Source organism: Cavia porcellus, unplaced genomic scaffold (genome assembly GCF_034190915.1).
Source record: "Cavia porcellus strain 051 isolate PalLab524CR breed Dunkin Hartley unplaced genomic scaffold, mCavPor4.1 scaffold_29, whole genome shotgun sequence".
NCBI classification, from domain to species: domain Eukaryota; kingdom Metazoa; phylum Chordata; class Mammalia; order Rodentia; family Caviidae; genus Cavia; species Cavia porcellus.
The window spans coordinates 30,112,710-30,140,586 of record NW_026947512.1 but is presented as its reverse complement, the minus strand read 5'-3'; the positions used below and the strand labels follow the sequence as shown (position 1 = coordinate 30,140,586).

General features: G+C 31.4%; 2 protein-coding genes across 2 annotated transcripts in view; one reads left to right on the top strand and one right to left on the bottom strand.

Moving 5' to 3' along the window:
- Cdc73 (cell division cycle 73) overlaps window positions 1-27,877 on the top strand; it is a 143,749-nt gene that overhangs the window by 56,362 nt on the left and 59,510 nt on the right. The gene's annotated exons all lie outside the window — the stretch shown is intronic.
- Window positions 129-14,516, bottom strand: B3galt2 (beta-1,3-galactosyltransferase 2). Its single transcript, XM_005005923.4, has 2 exons — window positions 13,888-14,516; window positions 129-9,686 (listed from the first exon to the last, which is right to left on the bottom strand). The coding sequence occupies exon 2, from the start codon at window positions 9,558-9,560 to the stop codon at window positions 8,292-8,294; it is 1,269 nt and encodes a 422-aa protein (XP_005005980.1). The 5' UTR covers window positions 9,561-9,686; window positions 13,888-14,516; the 3' UTR covers window positions 129-8,291.

Genomic DNA, 27,877 nt, shown 5'->3' with positions numbered 1-27,877 from the left:
AGTAGATGGAAACACCATCTGATGAAACTACAGTTTCCTGTGGCAGTGGAGTTTGTGCCTTACTATGCACAGTAGTAATTCAAATCTGATACTGTTAACTTCAGCCTTTGGAACAACGGAGACAGAGGTGGAGAGGAATGAAAACATTTACTATACGTCATCACATGTACCAATGAATACCCACAATGAGTCAGTTGCTTACAGTATATATGATATTAAATAATAATGAAAATGAATACCCATAATGAATCAGTTGCCCACAGTATATATCATAAATATGAAATAATGGTAATGAAAGTGAGGAAAGGGGATTTAGAGATGAAGTGGGGGAGGTTGCTGGGGCAGAGGATGATTAAAAAAAAATGATAGGTGATGTACTTTTTTTTAAAGCTTATTTTAACCAAAAGATAAATGATACAGAATTTCAAAAAAATAGGAAATTTACACCATTAAAATATTGCATATTGTTATCTTAAAAGTAGTCGTTCAGGTTACAAGATTTAGGTATGAAAAAAATGATCAAACCACCAAATAGTGAGAGCACAAACTCTCCTTATTGATGAATTTGCAGAGATGAATAGTATTGTTATCCACCTTGTATATATACACATAACACACATGTATCTCTATACCTATATATATATAAAATCTTTCCCTTTCTTTCTTTTCTCCTTTCCCAGTTGTTCTTTCTTTTTGAGCTGATACCTACTTAAGATGAATGCAAACATGTACTAACAAAAATATTTTTAAATGACCTTTAACAAGTGACTTGCTTAGCAACTTTATGCCCCGTATTTTTATATCCATCCTAAACTAGAGTTTTTTGTAATCTTTGCTACTTGTTAAGGAAGATGGTTCTTTTCTGGTTACCCAGTAGAGACATAATGATAATTCATATTTTAATCTGCTGGCTTTTTCTTTTCTCATACTCATTTTCTTTCTCTCCCTGTTCCTCACACAGGTCAAATGTTTGCAAGCTATAACCACTTGTTTCTTTTACCCCATCTGTGATTGATTATGTGGTGATATTCTTCTTGAGAATAAGTAATGTTTATATTTCAGTGCCTTTGTTTTCTGACTTATTCTCATGAATATAAACTTACACATAATTGTAAACTTACATAAACCAGATACATGGATAGTTAATAGAGTTTTCTTAAATGAAATAATTTAGATTATAGTCTTAGGAGGAATCTTACCTGTCACAATATATATACTTAATTTATTCTAATTGCTAAACTTTCTTTGTGCATTAACTACAAGATTTATTGAAGCAACAACTACTTGTTTTTTTTCCCCAGTTTTCTGACTAAAGAATTGATTTCTTTGCATCTAAAGGGCAGAATTTTTCAACTCATCATTTTGAACTTAGATTTGTACATACTTGTTTCTGAATTCATTTTAGCCAGAATTTGTTGCTTTAATTACTTAGTTTTATTTTCCTTGCTTTCTGTTGAAGAGTAAATTTTATTGGGTGTGTTGAGCATGATGTTATAAGATATATATATATATATATATATATATCAGCTAATATAGCAGAACATATAAACATATCCATCTTCTCACATAGTTACCAAATAAATTCAGTTCAGGCAAGTAGGAGCCTCTTTTTGTGCTTGAGTACTGGGGATCGAATTCCTGACCTTGTGCTTGTGCTTGCCAGTTAGGAGCTGTGCCACTGAGCTATATCCCTGGCCCAGGAACCTCTTTAAGTTAGATCTTAAGCTGTTTAAACATTACATAATTAATTTTTTCTTACCTGACTTTTGGCATATTTATGGAGTATATCTAGTGTATTTTCTACTCCAGATCTGGAATTTAACAAAATACATATTAGAGACTATGTCCTAAGTGTTCTTGCCATGGTAGCTTCCTTTTACTCCTATGTTTCTCCCATCATCCAGATTTCCTTTTGTTTTTTTTTTTTTTTTTTTAAAGACAGGAGAGCTGGGAATTTAGCTCAGTGATCTAAGTGCCTGCCTGGCAAGGTCATGAACTCAATTCCTGGCACTACTAAAATAAATGAATGAATGAATGAATGAATGAATAAAACGCAGTATAATTAGTTTGCATTGATGCTTTTGATGCAAACTTAAAAGGATAGTTTTAACTTAAATTTCTTAACTTTACATTTGGCTCTTTTCCTTCTGAGACTTAAGAGAGGAGGGGATTGCAAATATCTTTTCCAAGTTTTTCATATGACTTCTAATTTTGTTGATGTTTTTATTGTCATGTAAAGAAAAACATTTTCTAGTTTTTTTTAATAACTATGTTTGTGAATCCCATTGTTTCTGATTTTGTATATTAGAATGGTGCTCCCCCGCCAAGTTACAAGAAATTCAGTGTCCCAAACCCCAGAAAACAGTGTGTTTTGTTACTTACATTTAGATCTTTATTCCATTCATTTTGAAGTTATTCTCATAGAACTGAGGAATAGATCTATTTCATTGTGTGTGTGACTGTGTAGTATACAGGCATCATTGATTAATTAAACAGCATCATATGTTGGTATCCTGTCTGGTTATTATCATAGTTGTCTGTGTCTGTCTGGCAGTTGGTAGGCTGTCAGAACCTGAAAAAAGTGTCTCTGGAAGATCATCTAGTCTAAGTACTCTATTAAATAGATTTTAATTATCATTCTTTAGCTATAAAAGGTTCCCTGTAAATATTTTAATATTTGATTAAATTAGAATATATTTAGTGAGTGCCATGAATCTGCCAGTTGTAGAAGATACAGTATAAACCAATATGATGCTTATTAGCTTAATGACTTAATATAAACTTTTCCATGAAAAAAAAAGACACAAAAATATGAGAAATGAAATAACCATTATTCGTTTTCCGGAAGTCTCTACCATTCATATTTTTTATGAATTTATTTTCTGGGGTTTGTGTGCAACTGTGGGTTGTGTATGTATAAGGACCATGTCATACATAGTTGTGTGTCCTGATTTTGGTAAGGGAGACTTGGTAAGAGTTTGTTGTCTTGCTGTCAACACCCCCAACACACATTAAAAAGTTTAACAGCAGTAGATATTTGGTAGTTACCAGTACAGCACTGTGTTTGTTTCACTTTATCTGGAGTCTTATTTTTGTAATTAGAAGTAATACTTTGAGGACTTAATTTAAATCTTAATTATTAAATTTCAAGTATTTGCCAATTTTTTTATTGAATAAGTGGGATACTGAATTATTATCAGATTCTGATTTACTCATGATGCTATTATAAACATTGGAGTTCCTTCCAGTTTTATTTTTTAATTTGACTGCCTACTGCTTGTGCCAATACTCATCAGAATTGGTACTGCTTGGTGCTGCTTTGTAGTAGATTCTCTTAGGATCATTTGCAGTATTTCCTTATCTGCTGGTATCTTTTTTAAAAATATGCATGTTATATTATTTTTGTGATATCCATCCATACCAAAAAATATATTTAAGATTTGATTGGGCTGTAGTAATTTTTTCTCCTAGAATGCTTAAAAATGTAGATGAGTAAAACATGTTAAGGAAGTTTTTCAATGTTTTTAACAAAGTTTTTGTTATCTAAAAAACAGTCCCTACTTTCATTGTCAGAAATTTTATACCTGACAGCAAAACTTTAGTGTTCTTCTTAGAAATCCTACTTTTTTACTCCTTATTTTTCAAATGGTACTGTCATGAGTTGTTTCCATATGTTGTATAAGGCTGTTGTTTAGTATTTTAGTATTATTTTTGACTGATTACCCAAGTTCTTTTTATTTTGTGAGCCAGTAGAGTCTATTGGATATTGCATAATAGTTTTTCTTTCTTCTATAGTCATTTTAATTCAGGAATTGTTGAAGTAGTCTTAGTTGTTAAAAAGTTTTAAATGAGAATTCAAATGGGCTTACTTCATATACAGTATAGAAATGCAGTTGCTATTAAAGTGAGAACAGGGCTCTAGAATGCCACTTTTTTAATTTTACTAATTATTTCTGGGATACCTGAGAAAATTAGTTTAAATTTGTTAAATCATAAAACAATGTCTAATAGTGGACTTTAGACATTGGACACCCTCATTGCTGTGCTTAATTTTGTTGGACAATTAAGCATGATTTTGGCTAACAGCATGTTGTTAGAGGTGATTTTGTCTGTTCCCAATTTTCTAACAATATTAAAATAATAACTGGAAAAGACTTTATTAAGTACTTTTAAGGAAATTTGTTGGTATGATTATCATGTGGCTTTATTAACTTTTTCAGATCTTTAGCAATGGTCAAAAATTATCAGTGCCAGCAGGATGTCATGTATTATTCTGTTTGCTACTTATAATAAAATGTGTTTTTAATAATACATTAATTATGACAATGAAACAAAGAAGCCACATAGGTTTTATTATGTTATGTAAGTAAGTAACTTTTGACTATTGAATTACAAGTTACTTATAAAAGCTTAGATTTAATACTACAGCTTTATTACTTTTTATGATACTGGCGCTTTATTTTTATTTCTTCTAGTATTTAGGTCAGTATATTGTTTGAAGTGAGATTCAAATGAAGTCGAAATAAGTAGATTAGTAAGTAGATGGGATAATTGGATGTATACTTTACTTGAAGTTATGCTTTAGTCATTTCTTGTAGTAAAGGGAGAGAAAGTAATTTTATGTAGATAAGCATTTTTTTGTTTCCCCTGGCAAGTTTTATCTTGAGAGCAGTAGGTTTGTAATTTATACTCGGAAGACAGTGAGTAGCTATTTACTGGAAGAATACCCAATGAAATTTTGTATGCTTTGTTTTAGTATTGACACATTACAAGTTTTTTGCAAATAATATATAGGTAGACTGGTATTCCTTAAGATATATTAGAAATGTATTTAAATAGAGATTTCTTTCTCTTTATGACTATGCTAATTTAATAGTCAAATTTTCTGGTTAAGCAATTAAAATGGAATGAGGGGGCACATCTGAATAAGTTAAACTGGCTTTACAACTACACCTGAAAACAGGAAGTGCCTAAACAGTATAGTGGATAAATGCAGTACCATTTTTGTATATTAAAAATGAATTGTGTTTCACAAGAAGCACCTGTTATAATTTCTAATCCACCTACTTGCTGTGTATAGATGTATCTCTGTGCCAAAGGAGCAAGACGTAAGTAGTAATGTCCATGCTTTACAAAGGTTTTGTTCACCATTTACCAGCAGCTATAAAGGAGAAGAGAAAATGCTTGGGAGATAGATATTCTCGCCTTCTCCTGATCTTTATTTGCATCTAACATCACGTCCCCTTCCACTGAGTGAAAAGGGCTATGAAGTCTGGAGACACTGGAAAAGAATAAAGAACAGGCAGGGAATGGAAAAGTAGAGCAAAGGACATTTTCGCTTAGTTTTGTAGATCTTTTCACATTTGTTATACACAGAATACATAGCAGAATACCATAATGATTAACAGCATGATCTTTGGAATGGAAACCTGCTGCTCTTATTAGCTATGAGATCTTACATATTTAACTCCTGACATCAATCTAATTTTACTATAATTTGTAGCTTTATGAGATCATGTATGTAAAGTGCTTCAACAGTACTGAATACACTACTTGAACAGTCAGTAAATAGTTACGCTGCTGTTATTGGTATTAGTTTAATAAGATTTTCTGAAATAAATAGTATTAAGATTTCATTTGAGATTGTATATGATTGTGCTATATATGAAACCAAAGGAGGAGAATTTGGAATTAGTCAACTTAGATTTTCATCACTTCTAATCTTGATCAAAGTAGACTAATGTTAAAAGTATTGAAACTTCTGGTATTTTTAGTCTCTAAAATATTAACATATTCCTGCTGGCTTGAACCTTCTGTGGTATATACATGAATATTCCATGGGTGAGGGGTACAGATGGATCTAATCACTTTTACTGGTCTTTTCACTGACACAGTTAATAAAAAGCCACCCTGTGGGATAGTATGCATGTGCTGCTGGTGGTTCAAGCTACCTGGCAGCAAGACATACGAATTACAGACCTGTCGTGGACATGTTAGTACTTTGAGTGTAAAGATTACATAGTTGGTCTTGTAATCTTTTCTTTGTTACATCCAGTGCTGTTATTTAAAATTATTTTTATGTGTGTCAAGAATTGCATAGTACTGAGAAAAAACATAATTAATTGGTAAGATGTTTAAAGATTTATTTTGCTTAAGAAATTAACTTGCATGTGGTTTGAAAGTGAAAAATCAAGTTAATAGAATATTAGTTTGAAATAAGGATTTTCTTCATTACTAAGAGCTTCACTGTTGGATCCATTCCCCTTGAAGGACTCAGATATATCAGATTATCATTATTTTTCAAGGTAGAATTATTAGGAATATAGACATGATTATAAGTTAATTTCTCAAATAGGAGGTTAAGTGTTAAGAATTATTTTTCATAAGTTGTTTTTTTCAAACTTAATTTTTTCACAAGAGAAATACGGTACTGTCTTTTGAAGGTCATACACTATATGCATAATTTGGGTGAATACTACTCAGATTCTCGTAGGATTTATATACTCTGTGCATGCTCACACAGATGTTTCTTTTTGTCTTTTTTTTTAAATGTCAGTATAACTTAGAGGGAATTTCTATATAGTGATGGAAGAATTCCATTTTTCCTTTACATAAAACACTAATTTGATACCATCCTGTTATGTGTGATTTTTATTTAGTAATTGTTCTACAATCAGAATAAGTTAAGTGAAAAACAGATTTGAATCAAGAGCAGAAGATGTTACTAGATCATTTTAAAAAATTATTCCATGTAGAGTAGAACACAGGCTTAAGAATGTAAATAGAATTCAACATACTACATAATGTGAACTTAAACCTTTCATGATTCTGAACTGAAACAAATGTTGTAGTTGTAGTCTGGTGATTTATCCCTTAGTAAGAGAGATAAAAATGATTTTTAGAAGTGAGATAGGAAATGTTCTGATAATTTATGCATTTTTATCAAATAAAAATACTAGTTTAGGGTTAATGGATTAGTTTTTCTTGATTTTAAAGTCCATGATGGAGTCAAACAAAATTACTGTAAAAATATTTGTATCATAACACTCAGTAAATTTTTTTGTTTATCTTTTTTATTAAAAGCTTGATAAAAGTGTTTCATATACATTATTCATCCTAAAGTCAGGTGTGCATCAAACATTTGTACTTTTCTCCTCCATCCCTCCCCTAAAGGTTTTTATTTGGTTATACAGAATTTTATCATCTACCAAATTAAAAACTGCAGGTTTGTAAAACTTGGCACTCAGAGAAAGAAATAGGTGCCATAAAATGATTAAGTGTTGGCAATGTGTACACCTGCTGTCAGAAAATAAACTTTCCATATGTTGCAGTTTGGCATACATGCATCTTAAAAATGTATTGAATGAAACTGTTACTGTATTCTCTTTTTCCTGTAATGTCTTTATACCTTTAAGTGATTACTTTTTTTTCAGCTAGAGAAATGAACATTATTTATTTTTACAGAAATACTTGAAGTCAGGTATATTTGAAGTTAAATGGTGGTACTCTTCGTGTAGTATTTAATCTAATTCATTGAAATAACTAGCTTGGCTTGTAACATCAGTGAGGAAACAATTTATCTATTTGGTAACATTCGATAGATAACTTTTTTAAATAAAAACTTCAGCCTGAGACATACAGATTTGCCACATTTTATCATGTCATGTTAAAATAATTCCCCATATATGAGTAATAATAAAAGAAACTCAGATGAATATCTCATTTAAAAAAAATTTAAATAGGTGAAAACAGTACTGATGAAACATCTAAACTTTATGACAGTTTATCAAATAACTCAACTAAATCTTATTGCATGGAATTTAAGTTTTTAAAAACCTAGAATAGTTAGGTCAGAAAATTTGTCCTTTGCACAAAGTGTCCTTAAAATTGATAGTAATGTTTTATTTACATTTAATTATATATCGAAATGAAAAGCTAAATCTAAAATGAAGTCTTTTAACTGTCTTTGTTTCCTAAATTAAAATTTATGTGAAAATATATTCAGATGTATTTTATTGGCTCTAACATAAAACTTGAACCTTCAGTATATTCATACTTATTATTGCATGTTAATACACAGAATTCGCTTGTACAGTTTTTTAGGTTCTCTTGGGATATCTTTTCATCATTATGATGTTATACTGTTAAATACTACCTTCAGAAATTTAAAAAATAATTTTTGAATTACTTTATGTGATGAATTTTAACTAAAACTTGTCCTATGAGTGTATTTTAACCATACATGCTTGTAGCATTATTTACACATTGCACACTTTAAAAAATGATCTTTTTTAGTGTAGTTTACGGTGACGATACCTGCTTGCCTTTTCCTTTGCAGCGTTGGCGCAGGCATTGTGCTTATTTTGTTGTAAATGGTTCCAGTATTTTATCAGTTCACTAGGCTGGAACTGATGAGAGGTAATTAGGTGGCTGTATTTACAGCTTGAATAAGAAACTCGCCAGTGATTGAACACAAACTCGTTGGGAGGGGGCACAGGATCAATTCTCAACTTGGCAAGACAGATTCCTACATACACATCTTCCAAATGCAAACGACGGATACCTAAAGAAACTTTAAATATCTTTTCTGCCAGATCTCCAGAAAATACATAACCAGTTCCAGAACAGAAGACAGGATAACGCTCACTGGGGTAGAGGTCTGGTGGCATGTACCACTTGCTGTCTTTGTTTCGATTGGGTGCGTAGCCTCTCATTAGGTAACCTGTAAAATAGTTATGTCTAGGAGGCAGATCTGGCTTCAATAACTTATGTATTAAATACTCAGTGTTGACAAACATGTCACTGTCAGTTTTCATAACATATGGAATATGTGGACAGTATGTTGCAACCCAGTGCATACCCATTAGTGTTTTAATGGTCAAATTATAGTATGTGTCTAGATATTCTTGTTGAATTATATCATGATATTGTCTGCTTTCTTCCAGTATTGCACGTTGAAGATAGCCATTTAGCTTAATACTTACTCCCAACAAAAAAATTCTTGTGATTTGGATGCCAGGTGCTAAGCTTTCGTTGCCCCAAGTTTGCCGAATAGCTCTTCTGGCTTCTATTTGTCCAGGTTCTGCAGCTATTAGTAGTATTAAAAAAGGATTTTTCTCTTGGCATTTTCCAGGCTCATTAATAATGTACTTGAAATGGTAGGAATTTGGATGCCCAGTACCTTTTTCATTGTAAATACTTCCATTGGCACTAAGAGTGTTCTCTAGCCCTGTAACTCCTTGTGGTGAAAGGTCAGTGTTGTTAGAGTTAGTTGCTGTTTGGGGCCTCAGTGTTTGAGGGACTGTTTCTTTCCAAATATTTCGAAGGGAGCTATGGTTTGTGTCACTTTTTGTAGAACGAAATCCTCGGAAAGTGTATGTCACAGGGTTTTCTTTGAATCCAGCTCTACCTGGCAGCCAGTCATGATGATTAAAAAACAGGAACATGGCAAAAAGAAACACTAAGGAAAGTACACCAATAAGATGGGTACGAAACAGAGACCTCTTGCCATTCCAGGTCATTTTTGCAAAGCAACAGTGTCGTCTTCTCCACTGAAGCATGTTGTAAATATCCAGTAATGAAATGAGAAATATTGGTTGGCTGAAATACTGTTTTCTTCTTGTGAATCAATACTATTCTTTGGTAGTCATTTTCTAATTCAGTCACGCGTGTCCCTCGTAGTCATTCTATAAATATGAAGCATAAATGTTTATAAAATGCCAAATCATATGGAAACCACCTAAAAGGAACTCTGGATGCTGGTAAAATTGTCGAATAAGCATTTCTTATGCTGTGGAAATACATAATCCAGAAACAAAGTTCTTAGTGTATTTCTCATTGGCAACATAACATCACTGAGATCAAGATTATTTACTTTAAAAATACATTTTTCGTAGCACAGAGAGCAGTTTAAGGGGGGGTGTGATAAATTTGCTTTTATTTTATTCACTGTCTCAATGATTCTGCTTATTTGTACCTTCAACCTAAGTTAAAGACTTAAAAGTTGGATGCATATAGAAAAAAAAAATGTTACTTGATTCCTGACAAAGACTGTTGAAGGCCTTGGGAGCAGATGGGAAATTTATTGGCATTAATTAAAATTGATTTGACATACCATTGGTGGTATCGTGCACAGTTAGTGGCCTTTTTTGTAAAATGGTCATGTATCAGTTGTGGGACAGACGGTGCAAGGTTGATTATGGCAGAGTTCTGTTAGTCACAGTACACTGCTTGGCATGTTTCCATTGGCCCCTACTGTGTTGAGAAAGTCAATGAGAAGATGCACCTGTCAGAATTAATTTTCAAGGTCCAGTAACTTTGTTGTAGGATTTTTAGACAGTAATAAATGATCAAAATTTTCATGTACTCTTTTCTAATTTTAATCTTCCACATCAAATATGAAGTATTCAGGAATTAAAGTTGATTTTATAATGTAACTAATAATTATCTTTAATTATCAATAGTGCTAGCAGAAGGACTTTTTTTGCAGGCTTCATGTGAAATATAAGCTGTAGTTACTATCATACTCAACAATTTAAAATTTGAGTGTTCAAAAAATGTTTACAAAGTTTTCTGAACTATGATGTTAGAAGTTTGCATTTACAAAATTTGTTAAAATTTTAAGACTTCTTTCTATATAGCATAAGACAAAAATTTAAGGGAGATGTAAAAAAAAGTTATGAGATACCAGTATGGGAATTTCATGATGCCATATGTTAGAAACTGGTTATTTTGCAACAAGGTTTTCAGTGCATAGTACAGACTTGTTATTGTTTGTTCTTAGTTTTTTTTTTTCTTTCTATTTGTCCTTACATTTTTCAGAGCAGGTGTGGAGGTATAGAGATAGGTGAAAAGCTATAGTTCGCATTTCATTAAATGAGAACAAAATTTGAGAAAGAAAACAACACATATGTAATTTCGATTTTTCAGATCTTTACTGAAAATTATATTTTAAGTAAAAGCACAGTAATAACATTTTTAATGTAGAGACATTTGAAATAATACATGCAAATGCATATGATTACTTAAAATAATATCATTAATTTTGGTTAATAAAATCACAGTTAATAAAATACTTAGCCTTGACATGAAATTAGTTTTAGAAAATAATAGAATTTACATGTAAATACAGATAAATTTTGAATAATTGTAGTATAAATTTACGAAACATTAGGTTCTTAAAACTATTGATTAAAAGTGTTAGGTATATATGAATGAAAGCACTATTTTAGTAGCAGCCACTAGGAGGAGCAAGTAGGTGGGAATTTGAATGAATTTCTGAAGTGTAGCAAGACAGGCACTAGCATTTAATAATTTCTAGTTTCTGAAATTATATAGCATTTTTAGCAATTATAATATTTCTGAAATATAAGGTATTTAATCTTTTTGATAAATGTGAACAGTTTTTTTTTAAAGTTTGGGATTTTAAAAACAATTTACTAAGACCAAAGCTATATCAGCAAAGCATAGTTCTAATGTGAGCCAAGCTGAAAATAATAGAGCTGAGCATTCTGACTTAGAAACTCAGTTTTTTTCTCTTTGTACTTGTGAATAGTTAACCTTCCTGTTTAGGTTAGAAAGTCATTTTTCAGCTTTTATTCCAAAATAATACATTTGTTTTGATATATAGTAATGACTCCCTCCCTCTGTAAAGAGATCAGCAGGTTTATGGGTTGTGTATGTACATTTCAAAAACAACAAAAGTTACTTTTAAAGTTAGTTTGACCTATCACAAGTATTCCAAATAAATTAACTGAATCAGTTTTCTATTGCTATAATAATGCTTAGAATCTGCTTTGGGTTCAGTCATTTATAATAGATCTTTTAAAAGTATAAATTTATGATTTAAGAAGTAATAAATAAAAAACCAAGTATTTGAATGAATGAGCAAAAGATTGAAGAAGTAAATGAAGGTAAATATTGTAGAAATAAATATCCCCTAAGAGAAGTCTCCAAAATACTTTTATGTTACAGAATACCATATTATCATGTAATCTAGCATAAATAAATGATTTTGGTTCGAATCTAATTATATAATTATGATAGACATACATCTTAAATTTCATGATACTTGTGTGTGGATAATCTACGGCCTTGAAATATATATACCTATTTTTAACCTCCCATTGATAAATGAGCTTGTGTGTTTTACATCAAAAATTCTTTAAACATTTCTCTGCAATTATCATAATTTTCCTGTTAAGACAATAAAATTGAAATAACTATTTTCTACTTTATTAGGTAATAAAATTATTCTGCAGTGAATGCTTATTGTATTTTAAATTATGAGAAGTGAGAGCAAGATAAAGTTAAATATTTGGCATGTTAAATAGTTTTGCACTTTTTGTATTTACAGAGATAGCTTTATCTGTTATAATTTATTTTCAGTTCTTTTCACGGGTATAATGTTGGTATAAAATGCAGTTCACTTCATGTGTGTGCATACACATATAACACATACATGCACACAGATTACTTTTTAAAGTGTTGTTGCATTTATTATATTGGAACAGTCTTACGTTGACATGGTCCTTAAAATAGAAAAACTTCTACACGTTTGAGATGTCTGGCTTATGAAACTGCTTAATTTGTGACTTTAATATAGATAAAGGTACCAAGAGGGCCTGAGTTTTACAACTATATTTTGTTCTTGTGTAATACTCCAGTATTTTCTTCTTTACTAGGATAAAAATTCATGGTTTATGATTCACAGTGTTGATATGTAATAGAGCCTGATGAATATGTTTAACACTAGTTTTGAAATACATTGCTTACATATGTTGTAAGAATGTTTGCCCTCTGATTATTCAGTATGAAATTGAGTGAAAAAAATAAGATCTTGGAAAGTTTGTAACATTTTAGAAATATCTGAGTTCTTGAACCTCGAGTTGCTATTGTTACTAAAATAGTTTCTTTGATTTATCTCTGTCCTATACACATATATAGAGGCAGTAGCTTTTTACTACATATCAGTATGCACATTTATTACATTTATATTTAATTTTTGAACTTATATTGCTGTTAATGTATATTTTTATATCACAGTATTTTCATATTGTTTTTGAATTTCATTTAAAAAATCTCCTTTAACAATTTTAGCTTTGATCATGTAGAATTTGTTACTTAACATAAAAACTATTTTAAATAGGATAGTTTTTAGCAAGTATTTGATATCTCTTTGTGTAAAGTTGTGTTTGTGGACACTATAACATGTGACTGTACCATGGTGTTATGCTGTGCATAAACTCAAACTACCTTATGTGAATCTATGCTAATTCTTTGTTTAATATCTTTTTGTAGTTCAGTAGTACTTATATTAGTTGATATGTTCTTAGATTGTGTTCATTGTCTTTATTTGAAAAAAGAGATGAGAGGGAGATTTTATTACTATAAGCTCTTAAGATTTTGCTTTAAAAGGACTTTGCAAAAAAAAACCACCTCATAATAATAAGATCATACTTAAAACTATTTAGTGTAATTTTCATTGCATTGTTTCTTGATAGCTATTTTAAAAAGTGTACTTTAATTTACTAGATAAGGATTCAGTTTGACCTAATTTGAAAGAGGATTGCTGTTTTTTATAAAGAGCTACAAAATTTTTTAAAGTTTAATTTCTCAGAGAATCTTTCAAGTACATCTTGTTACTATTAGTCTTTTTCCTCTTACATATCTATATTCCATAATTACCCCAAGCTATATATTTAGATGAATATAGCAGTGACAAATTGTCTTCTAAACAATGACAAATTTCAAAATAATATATTTAGAAACCTTTTGTAGTTTCAAGGGCAGTGAACTGCAGGAACTTGTTTATTAAGTATTAGTGCCTCTGGGGCTATAAAAAGGCAACACATTTAAATGAATATCATGCACAAGATATCGACATACCTTCCTTAGTCAGGCCATTTATGTGGAGAGGCTTATACCACTGAAAGTACTTTTGGCACGCCATCACTTCAGCAAAAAAGATGCTGTCGAACATGCGCACATCCCCCAACAGTCTGCCTCCTGCGATTGCTTTTCACAGTATCCAAAGTGTCCATCTGTCGGCTTGTCTTCGGGTTACCCTCCGTGTTCATATGGTTCCTAGTCTTCTGAGATATCTGCTTTCTTTCATTTTCTCTCTCTCGTTAGACAAAAGAGCTGTAATTGTTCGTTGATTCAGAGCACTGTTGACTCTTTCCGACAGTTGATGCATTGAAGCTTTTTACATCTGCTGTTTTCCTGACTGGACAATGCAGTGCTGTGTTCTCTTCTCAGTATCCATATTTCTAGTAATAGCACTGAGCTACAATGTAAAGCAGCAGAGCCAGAATCAAGTGCTTCGGTTGTATTGGAAAAGAATAGGATTTACCTTTCTTCTTTCATTCCTGCCTGGCAGCTGCAGGAAAGATTTTTTCCCCCTCCCCGAGCAGTTGTGCTGGGGTTTTAGTCTATAATACGAAATCCACGGTTCCTCAGCTGCTGCACAGGCAGGCAGCAGTTTAAATGTGGGCTTGACAGATGCTCTCTCTGACAGAGCAGAATTTAACGTCACTGCTTGGCTGAATCCCACGTGATTGTTTGCATTCATTTTGACCAAAAAGCTAAGGTAGGGAGAAGCTTAGAGATTTTGCTTCTGTGTGATCAATACGAATATTCAGTATAAGTGTAGGGATGAGTAAATACTCAGAAAATAGGATGATTGTGAAATGAATACTTAACGATTTTATTTTTATAGCTTTTTTTCCTTTTTAACTTAAGCATAGGCTTTCTAAATATTTCTGTTGAATGGGAGCTTTCATGTTTCTGACATGCTTTAATAGAGCATAAGTGGTAAAAGCTTGTATACATAAGTTGGTGTAATTTAACCCTTTCAGTGCATCTTCCTTTTGAAGCTTCCCCCCTAAAATTGTCTTATTTTGCCAGCATAGTACTTAAAGTCATAGACTATGCATCTTATATATAACTTAAGACTTTTCTCTCCTATTTTATACATTTTATATTTGTCAGCTGCTATGAAACTCCTTACTATTTCAATTAGTCATATGGCTCACTTGCTTTGTGCTCTGTGATTTCTATCATTCTTAAAGGTAGTAAACTTATTTTTAATCACTTTTTAATTAAGTATTTTAACTTTTCTCTTTAAAATTATGTATCACAGAATTCAATAAAATGATTTAGTAGATGAAAGAGATAAATGCACATGTATAGAAATCTTATTGATGAGTAATGAGATTTTGCTAATTATGTTTAGTTATTCAGGATGATTTAATTAATAATTTGCCATCAAGCACTTTCTTTAAGCAGTTGATATTCTCAAGTCCTTCTTAGTGGGGTTAGTGTCTTTTTGTTTGTAAGAAGATTGTGGCCATTTTTTCTTTTTTTCTGAAGAGCCTTAATTATCAGTTCTTCTGATACTCCCAGAGTTACTCCTAGCAATTTGTAATTTTGGAGCTTAAATTATATATTTATAGTTATATATGTACTTCATCTGGTCAGTCTTACTCAGTAATATTATTTCAAATAAATAAAGATGCATATTTTCTTTAACACTTAAAAATTTTTTTGTCTTAGTATTTTTTAATTTTGCTGATGAAATGTGCTTTGGAGTTTCAGGATCTCCTGTGACCTTGTTCCTTGATAATGTATGTGATTTTCTTAGAAAAACCAATAAAGAAACAAAATTAGAAAAATTTATAAATGGGAAACTAAGTCTTTGACTTTCCTTAGCCACATTTGAAGGAGAGGACTAAAACCTGTGTTTCTATGCATTTAGTTCTTTTGTTGGGGGGACTGTATGTTGCACTTTAAAAAATTTTTTGTTTTCCAAATGGATTCACTGTGTGGTTGAGCTCCCCAGGTTAGGCCCAAATTTGTGATCCTTCTGACTTGGAATGCTGGAATTATAATGTGTGCACCACCATATTTGTCTGGCAGTTAGTCCTTACATCTGTCATTACTTTTTTTTTAAAATTAACTTTATTGATACACTTTTGATATACATGATCACATCGTAGAGAATTTATACCTGTAAATAATATATCTCAATTATTTTTTTCTCCCATTTCCTACCCTTGCTTCCCTCTTCTCCCTTTTTTTTTTAATAAAAGCTGCTTATTGCTGTTAATTAGATGAGCTAGGGAACAGAATAATTTTATAAATCTGTATTAAGTCACTTAGTTTTCAAAAGTAGCTGTGAGCTTCTGTAGATTCATGTTCAATAGTGGTTCCTTATGTATGATTTAACTGCCAAGTGGTGGTAATCATTTATTTTTTACCCAAAGTCAGATTGTGTGCTAACCATCTAAGGTATTATATAAATGACTTGTATCCTTCATGATAGTTTTATAATACCTATTGTAAAGATGAGTAACTAGTGCTGAGTTGTTAGCCCAAATATTAGTGAATTAGGGATGAGAAAGAATTCAAGATGGGAATTTCAGAGCAAGATTATCTAAATTCTTGCTTTGTAGACATGGTAAATATGGTTACTAGAGAAACAGAATTTTTCCCAGTGCTAGCATAGTATATTCAGGAATCACTGATAGACTTATAAATGGATGTTTACATGTTCACTTTATCTTTTCAGTAAATGTATATAAATATGAATGTAGGTACATAATGCAACTATAAATACTAGCATTTAAATTTAGACACAGATTATTTAATGTTGAGGATACAAAGATGATTTAGACTCATTTCTTTTCCAGGAAAGAATTTATTTTGCCAATTTTTAAAAAAATACACTTTTAATTTTAATGAACACAATAGTCATACATACTTATGGAATACAATTTCACATTTCATACAGTGTGTAATCAAATCAGAATAATTGACATTCATTACCTTTGCAAGTTCTTTTGACTGGGGTCTTTCTGCTGTTGCATAGAATTTATTGTGGATCTTAATTATTGAAGAATGAGGGACCAGTTAATGGGGAATCAACCAAAGGCCTCATGAATGCTACATGAGTACATTACCACAGAGCTACACCCCTGGCTCTGGAATCTCAATTATTAAGAGATCTTTATAGATAATCTACTCATAAATGGAGCTCCTCTAGTACTGGATTGAGCCCCTGAATTACCAGTGGACCATTTTCTTTTAACTGCATTTATACAGCAAAAACTACTAGAAATTAACAACAAAAGATGCTTGTTTATATACCTGAAATATACTTTAAACTTTTAGGTGCATCTGCAAGCTATTTCTTAAATTTAAGATGTGTTGATTAAGAACTTTATAAAAATAGCAGATGTGAGATAAAAGTTCAGTTAGTGACTTTTTCTAGAAACTGACATGTTTGCAGTCAAGAGTAGTAAAACTCTCCAATGACAGTTTGTACAAATTCTTCCTTTGATTTCTTTTAGTATCTGGATTCTGGATTAAACTAACTCAGAAATGTGATGGGTGTGTCAAATTCAGCAAACTGCTAGCTACTTTTAAGTTTACAGTTACAAGTGGCTTATAATTGTTACTTATATACATCTACATTTTCCTCTTACAACATATCCCTGATGGAAAAACAGGTATCTGTTATTTTGTGTTTTATAGCCAAAATTGTTTAGCTGGCTTTAAGGCTTTTCTGGTAGGTATTTCTGGAAAAGCTCTCAAGGAACTGGAATTTAAAGACAAGATTTATAATGTTTTCTGATTGTTGGTTTCTACTGAACAGAAATCACTACTCTTTTATTCACGTAGTTAACACATTTTGAATGCTTAATATGTGATGAAACAGATGCAAATCTCACTATCAGATGGCAACTTAAGGAGTTATATTACCTAGTTTTTTTTTTTTTTTTTGTATAAATATTTAACTGTAAAAAGATTGAGAGAAAAATGAGTGGGCAAGAACTCTTCAGACAATAAGCAAATATCTGAGGAATATGAGAAGGGAGGTATAAATCTGATCTTCCCAAATTTGGTTTTCATTCTGGTGTGTGCTTTAGTATGAATAGTTGTTCCCTGATTTAAGACAATTACTTCAGTGGGTTCTCACAAGAACTGGACAAAAATGTCACTGTTAGCCAGGTGTGGCGGTACACTCCAGTAATCCCACCACTTGGAGACTGAGGCAGGAGGTAGGATTACCACAAGTTTGAGGCCAGACTTGGCTACAGAGTGAATTCAGAGCTAGCCTGAACTGTATAGTGAGATCTTGTCTCAAACCCCTCCCCACAGAAAAACATCAGGTATAATTTTCGTACCATTCTGAAAACTGCCACGTAACAGTTGTCTGAGACCAGTTAGTTTATTGAGGATATAGTTTATTGAGCAATATTGCATAGTAATATCTACTGGCCTTATGACTATTTGATTTGAAATTATAGTTTTTTTTTAAGTACATAAGAGATTTGAGAAATAATGCTTACATATTTTGTGGTTATTTAATGTAAATAGTATGTTTTTTTTAAAAGAAGTGTGTATTAAAGGTTTAAAATTTTCCTCTGAAGTCCGTAAGTGATGTATGAGCTAGTTTTACTTTTTTTGAACTCACAAAGCAAGTTAGCCTGATTGCAAATTAGCAATCTCAGAATGACCACAAGTGTCAGTGTTTGCCTGCATTATTTTTCTCTTTCAGTTTTTGCCAAGTTATGCAGCAGATACTCAAGTTGTTTAAGAACTTCTTGACTTGAAGGCAAAGCTAAGTTTATGTGTCTAAAGAATGTTCATAAACACTTTGTATCTTTTTCAATTCATACAAACTATTAAGGATCCCAAGAAAAAATGTAAATGTTTAAGGAAAAATGTAAACGTGTAAAACCAGCCATTGCATAGCACGGTGGCACACTCCTATAACCCTAGCACTCTCGAGGCTAAGAAAGGAGAATTACTGCCAGTTCAAGGCCAGTCTGGGCTACCTACTGAGTTGAAGGCCACCCTGAACTAGCACGGCAAGACTGTTTCAAAACAGCAACAATAAAAACTGCTGTAATTGGGCAACTACTTTATTGTGTTTGTGACTTCTTGGTTTCTCAGTAACCTCATTTTAGTTAGGAACACTTTTGTTGCCAGAGCTGTAGCTTTCAGTAGGGGCAGTACTGGGCCAGTATTGCTTGCTCTGTAGATAGTGCTATATGGATTTATTTAGTAAAGAGGTGTGGTATGTGGAACAGTCCTTGTTAAAAAAAAAGGGTTTGCTCTGTAGGACTACTGGGTGCCCCATTGAGTATCTTCATGGGTGAAAGATCTTTTTTAATAATTAATGACCTTAAAACATTGTTGAAATACATACAATATGTTTTGCAGAGTTGTAATATGCACTGAATTTTCTAGGGTTGTAACTATAGATATATCACTATAAAATATTTTACGTTGTACTGAACTCTGCTATTATATTTCAAAAATTCATGTTGTCTGTGGTAGTGACTATTATAATTGAATAATCATATAGTAAAACATTTTGTGGGTGTTTATAAGTGTATTCACTATGATTTTATATATAGGTATTAGCATCTGGTTAATGATTGCCTGGTGTACTCATGTCTGAGATACACATTGAAATATATTTTTATTTGTAAATATCTTTGAAAATGTTTTGTAATATGGTACTATGTTGAATTTCTCAAAAAAACATATAGATAGGTTGATTATATAAACATTTCCTTTCAGGCCCATGTAAATTATTTTGTATGTAAAGAAGATGTGTTGAGTTTTTTCTTTAGTTTTTAATTATCTTTAAATTGTATTATTCTTTAGGATGTTTTGACTTTGACACAGTTGCAAAGCACACTGGGTCAGCATCTTTGAATAAGTTATTTCAGGCATCTGATAGTCTGTTCTCTGCAAACCCAACAACATATTGCTGATATTTAAAATTTTTATACTAGCAATTCATAGTAAAGTGTATATTTGGGTAGATATAAAATGTTAAAACTTAAATGCTTAAAGAAGCTCAGTTATCCAAATGTAGTATCAAACAATATTTATTAAAATAGCTGTAACAGACAAAGAAATCCAGTGTTGAAGAGTATTTTTCCTAAAGGACATTTTGAAGCAAGGAGCAATTAGGTGTTCTTTAAGTTTATGTGGCTATCTTCATTATGACTTATTATATAGTTTGACTGGAAATAGGGAACAGCAACAATAAAAACCGCTGTAATTGGGCAACTACTTTATTGTGTTTGTGACTTCTTGGTTTCTCAGTAACCTCATTTTAGTTAGGAACACTTTTGTTGCCAGAGCTGTAGCTTTCAGTAGGGACAGTACTGGGCCAGTATTGCTTGCTCTGTAGATAGCGCTATATGGATTTATTTAGTAAAGAGGTGTGGTATGCGGAATAGTCCTTATTAAAAAAAAAGGGTTTGCTCTGTAGGACTTCTGGGTGCCCCACTGAGTATCTTCATGGGTGAAAGATCTTTTTAATAATTAATGACCTTAAAACATTGTTGAAATACATACAATACGTTTTGCAGAGTTGTAATATGCACTGAATTTTCTAGGGTTGTAACTATAGATATATCGCTATAAAATATTTTACGTTGTACTGAACTCTGCTATTTGAAAAATTCATGTTGTCTGCGGCAGTGACTATTATAATTGAATAATCATATGGTAAAACATTTTGTGGGTGTTTATAAGTATATTCACTATGATTTTATATATAGGTATTAGCATCTGGTTAATGATTGTCTGGTGTACTCATGTCTGAGATACACATTGAAATATATTTTTATTTGTAAATATCTTTGAAAATGTTTTGTAATATGGTACTATGTTGAATTTCTAAAAAAAACGTATAGATAGGTTGATTATATAAACATTTCCTTTCAGGCCCATGTAAATTATTTTGTATGTAAAGAAGATGTGTTGAGTTTTTTCTTTAGTTTTTAATTATCTTTAAATTGTATTATTCTTTAGGATGTTTTGACTTTGACACAGTTGCAAAGCACACTGGGTCAGCATCTTTGAATAAGTTATTTCAGGCATCTGATAGTCTATTCTCTGCAAACCCAACAACATATTGCTGATATTTAAAATTTTTATACTAGCAATTCATAGTAAAGTGTATATTTGGGTAGATATAAAATGTTAAAACTTAAAAGCTTAAAGAAGTTCAGTTATCCAAATGTAGTATCAAACAATATTTATTAAAATAGCTGTAACAGACAAAGAAATCCAGTGTTGAAGAGTATTTTTCCTAAAGGACATTTTGAAGCAAGGAGCAATTAGGTGTTCTTTAAGTTTATGTGGCTATCTTCATTATGACTTATTATATAGTTTGACTGGAAATAGGGAACAGCAACAATAAAAACCGCTGTAATTGGGCAACTACTTTATTGTGTTTGTGACTACTTGGTTTCTCAGTAACCTCATTTTAGTTAGGAACACTTTTGTTGCCAGAGCTGTAGCTCTCAGTAGGGGCAGTACTGGGCCAGTATTGCTTGCTCTGTAGATAGTGCTATATGGATTTATTTAGTAAAGAGGTGTGGTATGTGGAACAGTCCTTATTAAAAAAAAAGGGTTTGCTCTGTAGGACTACTGGGTGCCCCATTGAGTATCTTCATGGGTGAAAGATCTTTTTAATAATTAATGACCTTAAAACATTGTTGAAATACATACAATATGTTTTGCAGAGTTGTAATATGCACTGAATTTTCTAGGGTTGTAACTATAGATATATCACTATAAAATATTTTATGTTGTACTGAACTCTGCTATTATATTTCAAAAATTCATGTTGTCTGTGGTAGTGACTATTATAATTGAATAATCATATAGTAAAACATTTTGTGGGTGTTTATAAGTGTATTCACTATGATTTTACATATAGGTATTAGCATCTGGTTAATGATTGCCTGGTGTACTCATGTCTGAGATACACATTGAAATATATTTTTATTTGTAAATATCTTTGAAAATGTTTTGTAATGTGGTACTATGTTGAGTTTCTAAAAAAAACGTATAGATAGGTTGATTATAGAAACATTTCCTTTCAGGCCCATGTAAATTATTTTGTATGTAAAGAAGATGTGTTGAGTTTTTTCTTTAGTTTTTAATTATCTTTAAATTGTATTATTCTTTAGGATGTTTTGACTTTGACACAGTTGCAAAGCACACTGGGTCAGCATCTTTGAATAAGTTATTTCAGGCATCTGATAGTCTGTTCTCTGCAAACCCAACAACATAGTGCTGATATTTAAAATTTTTATACTAGCAATTCATAGTAAAGTGTATATTTGGGTAGATATAAAATGTTAAAACTTAAATGCTTAAAGAAGCTCAGTTATCCAAATGTAGTATCAAACAATATTTATTAAAATAGCTGTAACAGACAAAGAAATCCAGTGTTGAAGAGTATTTTTCCTAAAGGACATTTTGAAGCAAGGAGCAATTAGGTGTTCTTTAAGTTTATGTGGCTATCTTCATTATGACTTATTATATAGTTTGACTGGAAATAGGGAACAGCAACAATAAAAACCGTTGTAATTGGGCAACTACTTTATTGTGTTTGTGACTTCTTGGTTTCTCAGTAACCTCATTTTAGTTAGGAACACTTTTGTTGCCAGAGCTGTAGCTTTCAGTAGGGACAGTACTGGGCCAGTATTGCTTGCTCTGTAGATAGCGCTATATGGATTTATTTAGTAAAGAGGTGTGGTATGTGGAATAGTCCTTATTAAAAAAAAAGGGTTTGCTCTGTAGGACTTCTGGGTGCCCCACTGAGTATCTTCATGGGTGAAAGATCTTTTTAATAATTAATGACCTTAAAACATTGTTGAAATACATACAATACGTTTTGCAGAGTTGTAATATGCACTGAATTTTCTAGGGTTGTAACTATAGATATATCGCTATAAAATATTTTATGTTGTACTGAACTCTGCTATTTGAAAAATTCATGTTGTCTGCGGCAGTGACTATTATAATTGAATAATCATATGGTAAAACATTTTGTGGGTGTTTATAAGTATATTCACTATGATTTTATATATAGGTATTAGCATCTGGTTAATGATTGTCTGGTGTACTCATGTCTGAGATACACATTGAAATATATTTTTATTTGTAAATATCTTTGAAAATGTTTTGTAATATGGTACTATGTTGAATTTCTAAAAAAAACGTATAGATAGGTTGATTATATAAACATTTCCTTTCAGGCCCATGTAAATTATTTTGTATGTAAAGAAGATGTGTTGAGTTTTTTCTTTAGTTTTTAATTATCTTTAAATTGTATTATTCTTTAGGATGTTTTGACTTTGACACAGTTGCAAAGCACACTGGGTCAGCATCTTTGAATAAGTTATTTCAGGCATCTGATAGTCTATTCTCTGCAAACCCAACAACATATTGCTGATATTTAAAATTTTTATACTAGCAATTCATAGTAAAGTGTATATTTGGGTAGATATAAAATGTTAAAACTTAAAAGCTTAAAGAAGCTCAGTTATCCAAATGTAGTATCAAACAATATTTATTAAAATAGCTGTAACAGACAAAGAAATCCAGTGTTGAAGAGTATTTTTCCTAAAGGACATTTTGAAGCAAGGAGCAATTAGGTGTTCTTTAAGTTTATGTGGCTATCTTCATTATGACTTATTATATAGTTTGACTGGAAATAGGGAACAGCAACAATAAAAACCGCTGTAATTGGGCAACTACTTTATTGTGTTTGTGACTTCTTGGTTTCTCAGTAACCTCATTTTAGTTAGGAACACTTTTGTTGCCAGAGCTGTAGCTCTCAGTAGGGGCAGTACTGGGCCAGTATTGCTTGCTCTGTAGATAGCGCTATATGGATTTATTTAGTAAAGAGGTGTGGTATGTGGAACAGTCCTTATTAAAAAAAAAGGGTTTGCTCTGTAGGACTACTGGGTGCCCCATTGAGTATCTTCATGGGTGAAAGATCTTTTTAATAATTAATGACCTTAAAACATTGTTGAAATACATACAATATGTTTTGCAGAGTTGTAATATGCACTGAATTTTCTAGGGTTGTAACTATAGATATATCACTATAAAATATTTTACGTTGTACTGAACTCTGCTATTATATTTCAAAAATTCATGTTGTCTGTGGTAGTGACTATTATAATTGAATAATCATATAGTAAAACATTTTGTGGGTGTTTATAAGTGTATTCACTATGATTTTACATATAGGTATTAGCATCTGGTTAATGATTGCCTGGTGTACTCATGTCTGAGATACACATTGAAATATATTTTTATTTGTAAATATCTTTGAAAATGTTTTGTAATGTGGTACTATGTTGAGTTTCTAAAAAAAAACGTATAGATAGGTTGATTATAGAAACATTTCCTTTCAGGCCCATGTAAATTATTTTGTATGTAAAGAAGATGTGTTGAGTTTTTTCTTTAGTTTTTAATTATCTTTAAATTGTATTATTCTTTAGGATGTTTTGACTTTGACACAGTTGCAAAGCACACTGGGTCAGCATCTTTGAATAAGTTATTTCAGGCATCTGATAGTCTGTTCTCTGCAAACCCAACAACATAGTGCTGATATTTAAAATTTTTATACTAGCAATTCATAGTAAAGTGTATATTTGGGTAGATATAAAATGTTAAAACTTAAATGCTTAAAGAAGCTCAGTTATCCAAATGTAGTATCAAACAATATTTATTAAAATAGCTGTAACAGACAAAGAAATCCAGTGTTGAAGAGTATTTTTCCTAAAGGACATTTTGAAGCAAGGAGCAATTAGGTGTTCTTTAAGTTTATGTGGCTATCTTCATTATGACTTATATAGTTTGACTTGAAATAGGGACTTTAGCTAAGCAATAGGGTGATGTTTGGTTTTATGAATTTGTTTCTCCCAATTTTGTGTCTGGTTGTTTGAGGCCATGTTAAGAGATCACTACTCATTTGGTATATTGAGTATCTGTTATATGCCATTTGCAAGTAGATGTGAGATCATTAGATTTCCTTTCAAGGAACTTACATCCTTTACGGATGCATAAATCTTTATAAAGATAAACAAACTGAAATAAATGTTGCATAGTTATGTAATTTTCTTTATGTATAAATTGTTATATGCAGTCATTATGATATCACTCAGTTTCATTGACTTTTGTCTTTTCAGTTAGTGTTTGCTTTTTATATTATATTCTTCTACTTTTAAATTCTCATATAGTTCTAGTGTTTTTAAGAATTCCCTTTTGAGGATTTCGCTCAGCGGCCATAAGTGCCTGCCTTGAAAGTGCATGGTTGTGAGTTCGATCCCTGGTACCAGTTTAAAAAAAAAAAAAAAAAGAATACCCTTTAAAAAATAAGATGAGGTTTTGGAGGTTGTATAGTTACCAAATTTTGGTGAGCCAAAATATAAGCATTTTTGTATTATTGTTTATCCAACATTTTTATTTCCTCGATGATTTAATATTTAAATTACATATTTAATATTGAATATTTTTTATTTCCTTGTAGTTGACTTTGACTGTAGTTTCTTTCTGCCTTTTCACAGTATTTGTATTTATTAGAATTTATAATATTTGATTTCAGTTGACTATTGTTTTTGTATTTTTTTGTGTTTATTGAATGTGTGCTCATGTACTTTGTGTCTTTCTGTATGTGTGTTATTAAAGTAGTCAAACATACACTTTGTTTTGGTATAACTTTCTCAGTTAATTGAATCATTTTAAGTGATAAAGTGTTTTCTTTTAGAGTTTACAGTATTATTATTCTACTCTCGGACTTTAAGGCCAGTAGTTATAATTCTGTTTGGCAAAACAGCCAGATTAACACCTATTTTGAAACATCTCCCCCAGGGAGAGCTGGGTAGAGGAATACTATGTTTTTATTTAACATAGAAAAAATATTAAACTTATGTCACTATTATGTTATGCCATTTTATTTGAAAAATTCCATTAATGTATCTTTAGATTTAGTAACATTTATGTTATTTATATTAATGTCTATTTCTAACAAAAAAGTTACTATTTACATTACAATAATGGAATTTCAGAGTATAATTGGATCTTTGAGGTCATTTAAAACCTTTGTTTCCTTCATTTTATAAATAGATAACTTAAGATGCTGAGAAATTAGTTTCTTAAAAGAATGTACTTTATGTAGCAAGTTAAAGCTAAAAGCCAGATCTCAAGACTTCTTAATCAAATTTTTTCTCCCTGGTTTAACACTGTTCTGGTTATGTCAGTGTATTTGTTCCTTTAGTTATTGGTGTCATAGCTACACAGATGATTCTGTGTACCTTTTACCCAACCCATACCTGTAATGCAGTCAGTTCAAATGAAAAACAATAGTTGTATTGGTCAGCTTTCTCCTAAGTGGAACAAAATACCTGACACATACAACTTAAAGGGCGAAATGGTATATTTGTCTCATGGTTTCCTTCCATTATCATCTGGCACTAAGGCAGGAGCATCATGGTGGAAGGACGTGGCAGAGTATGTCATGGTGGCAAGAAAGTAGAATACAGACAAAAGAGTACCAGCCAGAAATATACCTGCTAAAGGGACCCATCCCCCATAAGCAACCTCCACCTTGCCCCAATTCCTTAACAGCACATTGAGCATCTCCATGTTGCAGCCTCTTCAGGAGTCTTTCAATCCAGTGAAGTTGATAATTAAGATTAATTGGCAGAGCAGTGCTTTATTAACCTCATTGAGACATACAAAATAATTGTTCATTTGTGTCATAAGGTAGATCTTTTTTTTCAATATTGAAGAGTACTCATTTTAAAAATTTTATTGTCTTTTCACTTTCTTTTAGTTAAGATTTTAATTCCTGCATTAATCCAGGTTCTCTAGAGAAAAAGAAGCTAGTAGAACCTGTTCCTATACATGCAATAAACAATTTTTTTTATATCTACACATGAATTTGTTATTATTAGTAGATTTAAATTGACTGGAAAATGTTAACTTAGTTAAATCAAGATTTCTATTTCTTTAAGGCAAATTAGGGTTGTAGTGGCGAGGGAATAGGTTCAAGCAATCTTGAAAATTCATGATTGTACAAAATGGTAGTTGTATTGATAGTTTTAACCTACAAAGTAGTTGGTAATTGTATCATTTATTTGGAATTATGATTGGTGTTGGCAAAAATCAGGATGTCTTCTGTGAAAGGAATTGGGCAAGGTCTCAGTCGAGTCCTTTGTACAGAAAGTCACAGATACTAACAGCTTTCATCTGCATGTGCATGAGTTAGTCTGCAGCTAGTTGACTGTACAGCTTTGCATATGTCTGAGATCTGATTAACAGTGGTCTCCTTCCTTCATTTTAATAAGGGTCTGGAACAATGCTACTTCATTTTGATTTTTTCCCCTAAAAGTTATATATAGAATAACGTAGACCAGAAGTGTTTCTTTATGTGTGTGAATTTTGAAATATTTGCATATGTAGTACATAACATTATGCACATATGCAAGCTAGAGGAAGTATACACCTGACTTAGTGACACAAGTAAAAGCTGTCCTAGAATGTCAAGCATTTTAGAATGTATTTTGTGTTCTGTGTAGATAAGATTTTTCACAATTCCCTTATACTTTTATAAAAACAGTTTTTATGTTTTTTATACTTCTTTCCCTTTTTGTGTGATTCATTCATTGTTGAACCAGTTTAATTTTTAACCAAGAAACAATTCTGAGTGATGAATGAAAGACTTACAGGAATTTAGTTTTTAATCAATGAATATCATGCTTCTTGGTAATGTTACTCATTAGGACCATGTATTCTGTCCAGGGTTGTCTGTAAGAAAATGAATATTACCTTCCCAGGTCAAAATTGTAATTACTATATGAGTAGATTTGGATATTTTTTTTTTCCTTTCGTTGAGATTAAAATACTCTGACCTTTTGTATTTCGGGTAACAGAAAACCAGAGATGTAAGTTAAAACAGGAAAAATAAACACTTGCAATGTCACTAGAATTCTTAGAATTTAAGACTGAGAAATGTACACTGGCCTTTAAAAGAACATGT

What these genes read in the sequence shown, in the direction of transcription:
- B3galt2 (XM_005005923.4), bottom strand. Translation starts at nt 9,560, where the DNA reads ATGCTTCAGTGGAGAAGACGACACTGTTGCTTTGCAAAAATGACCTGG.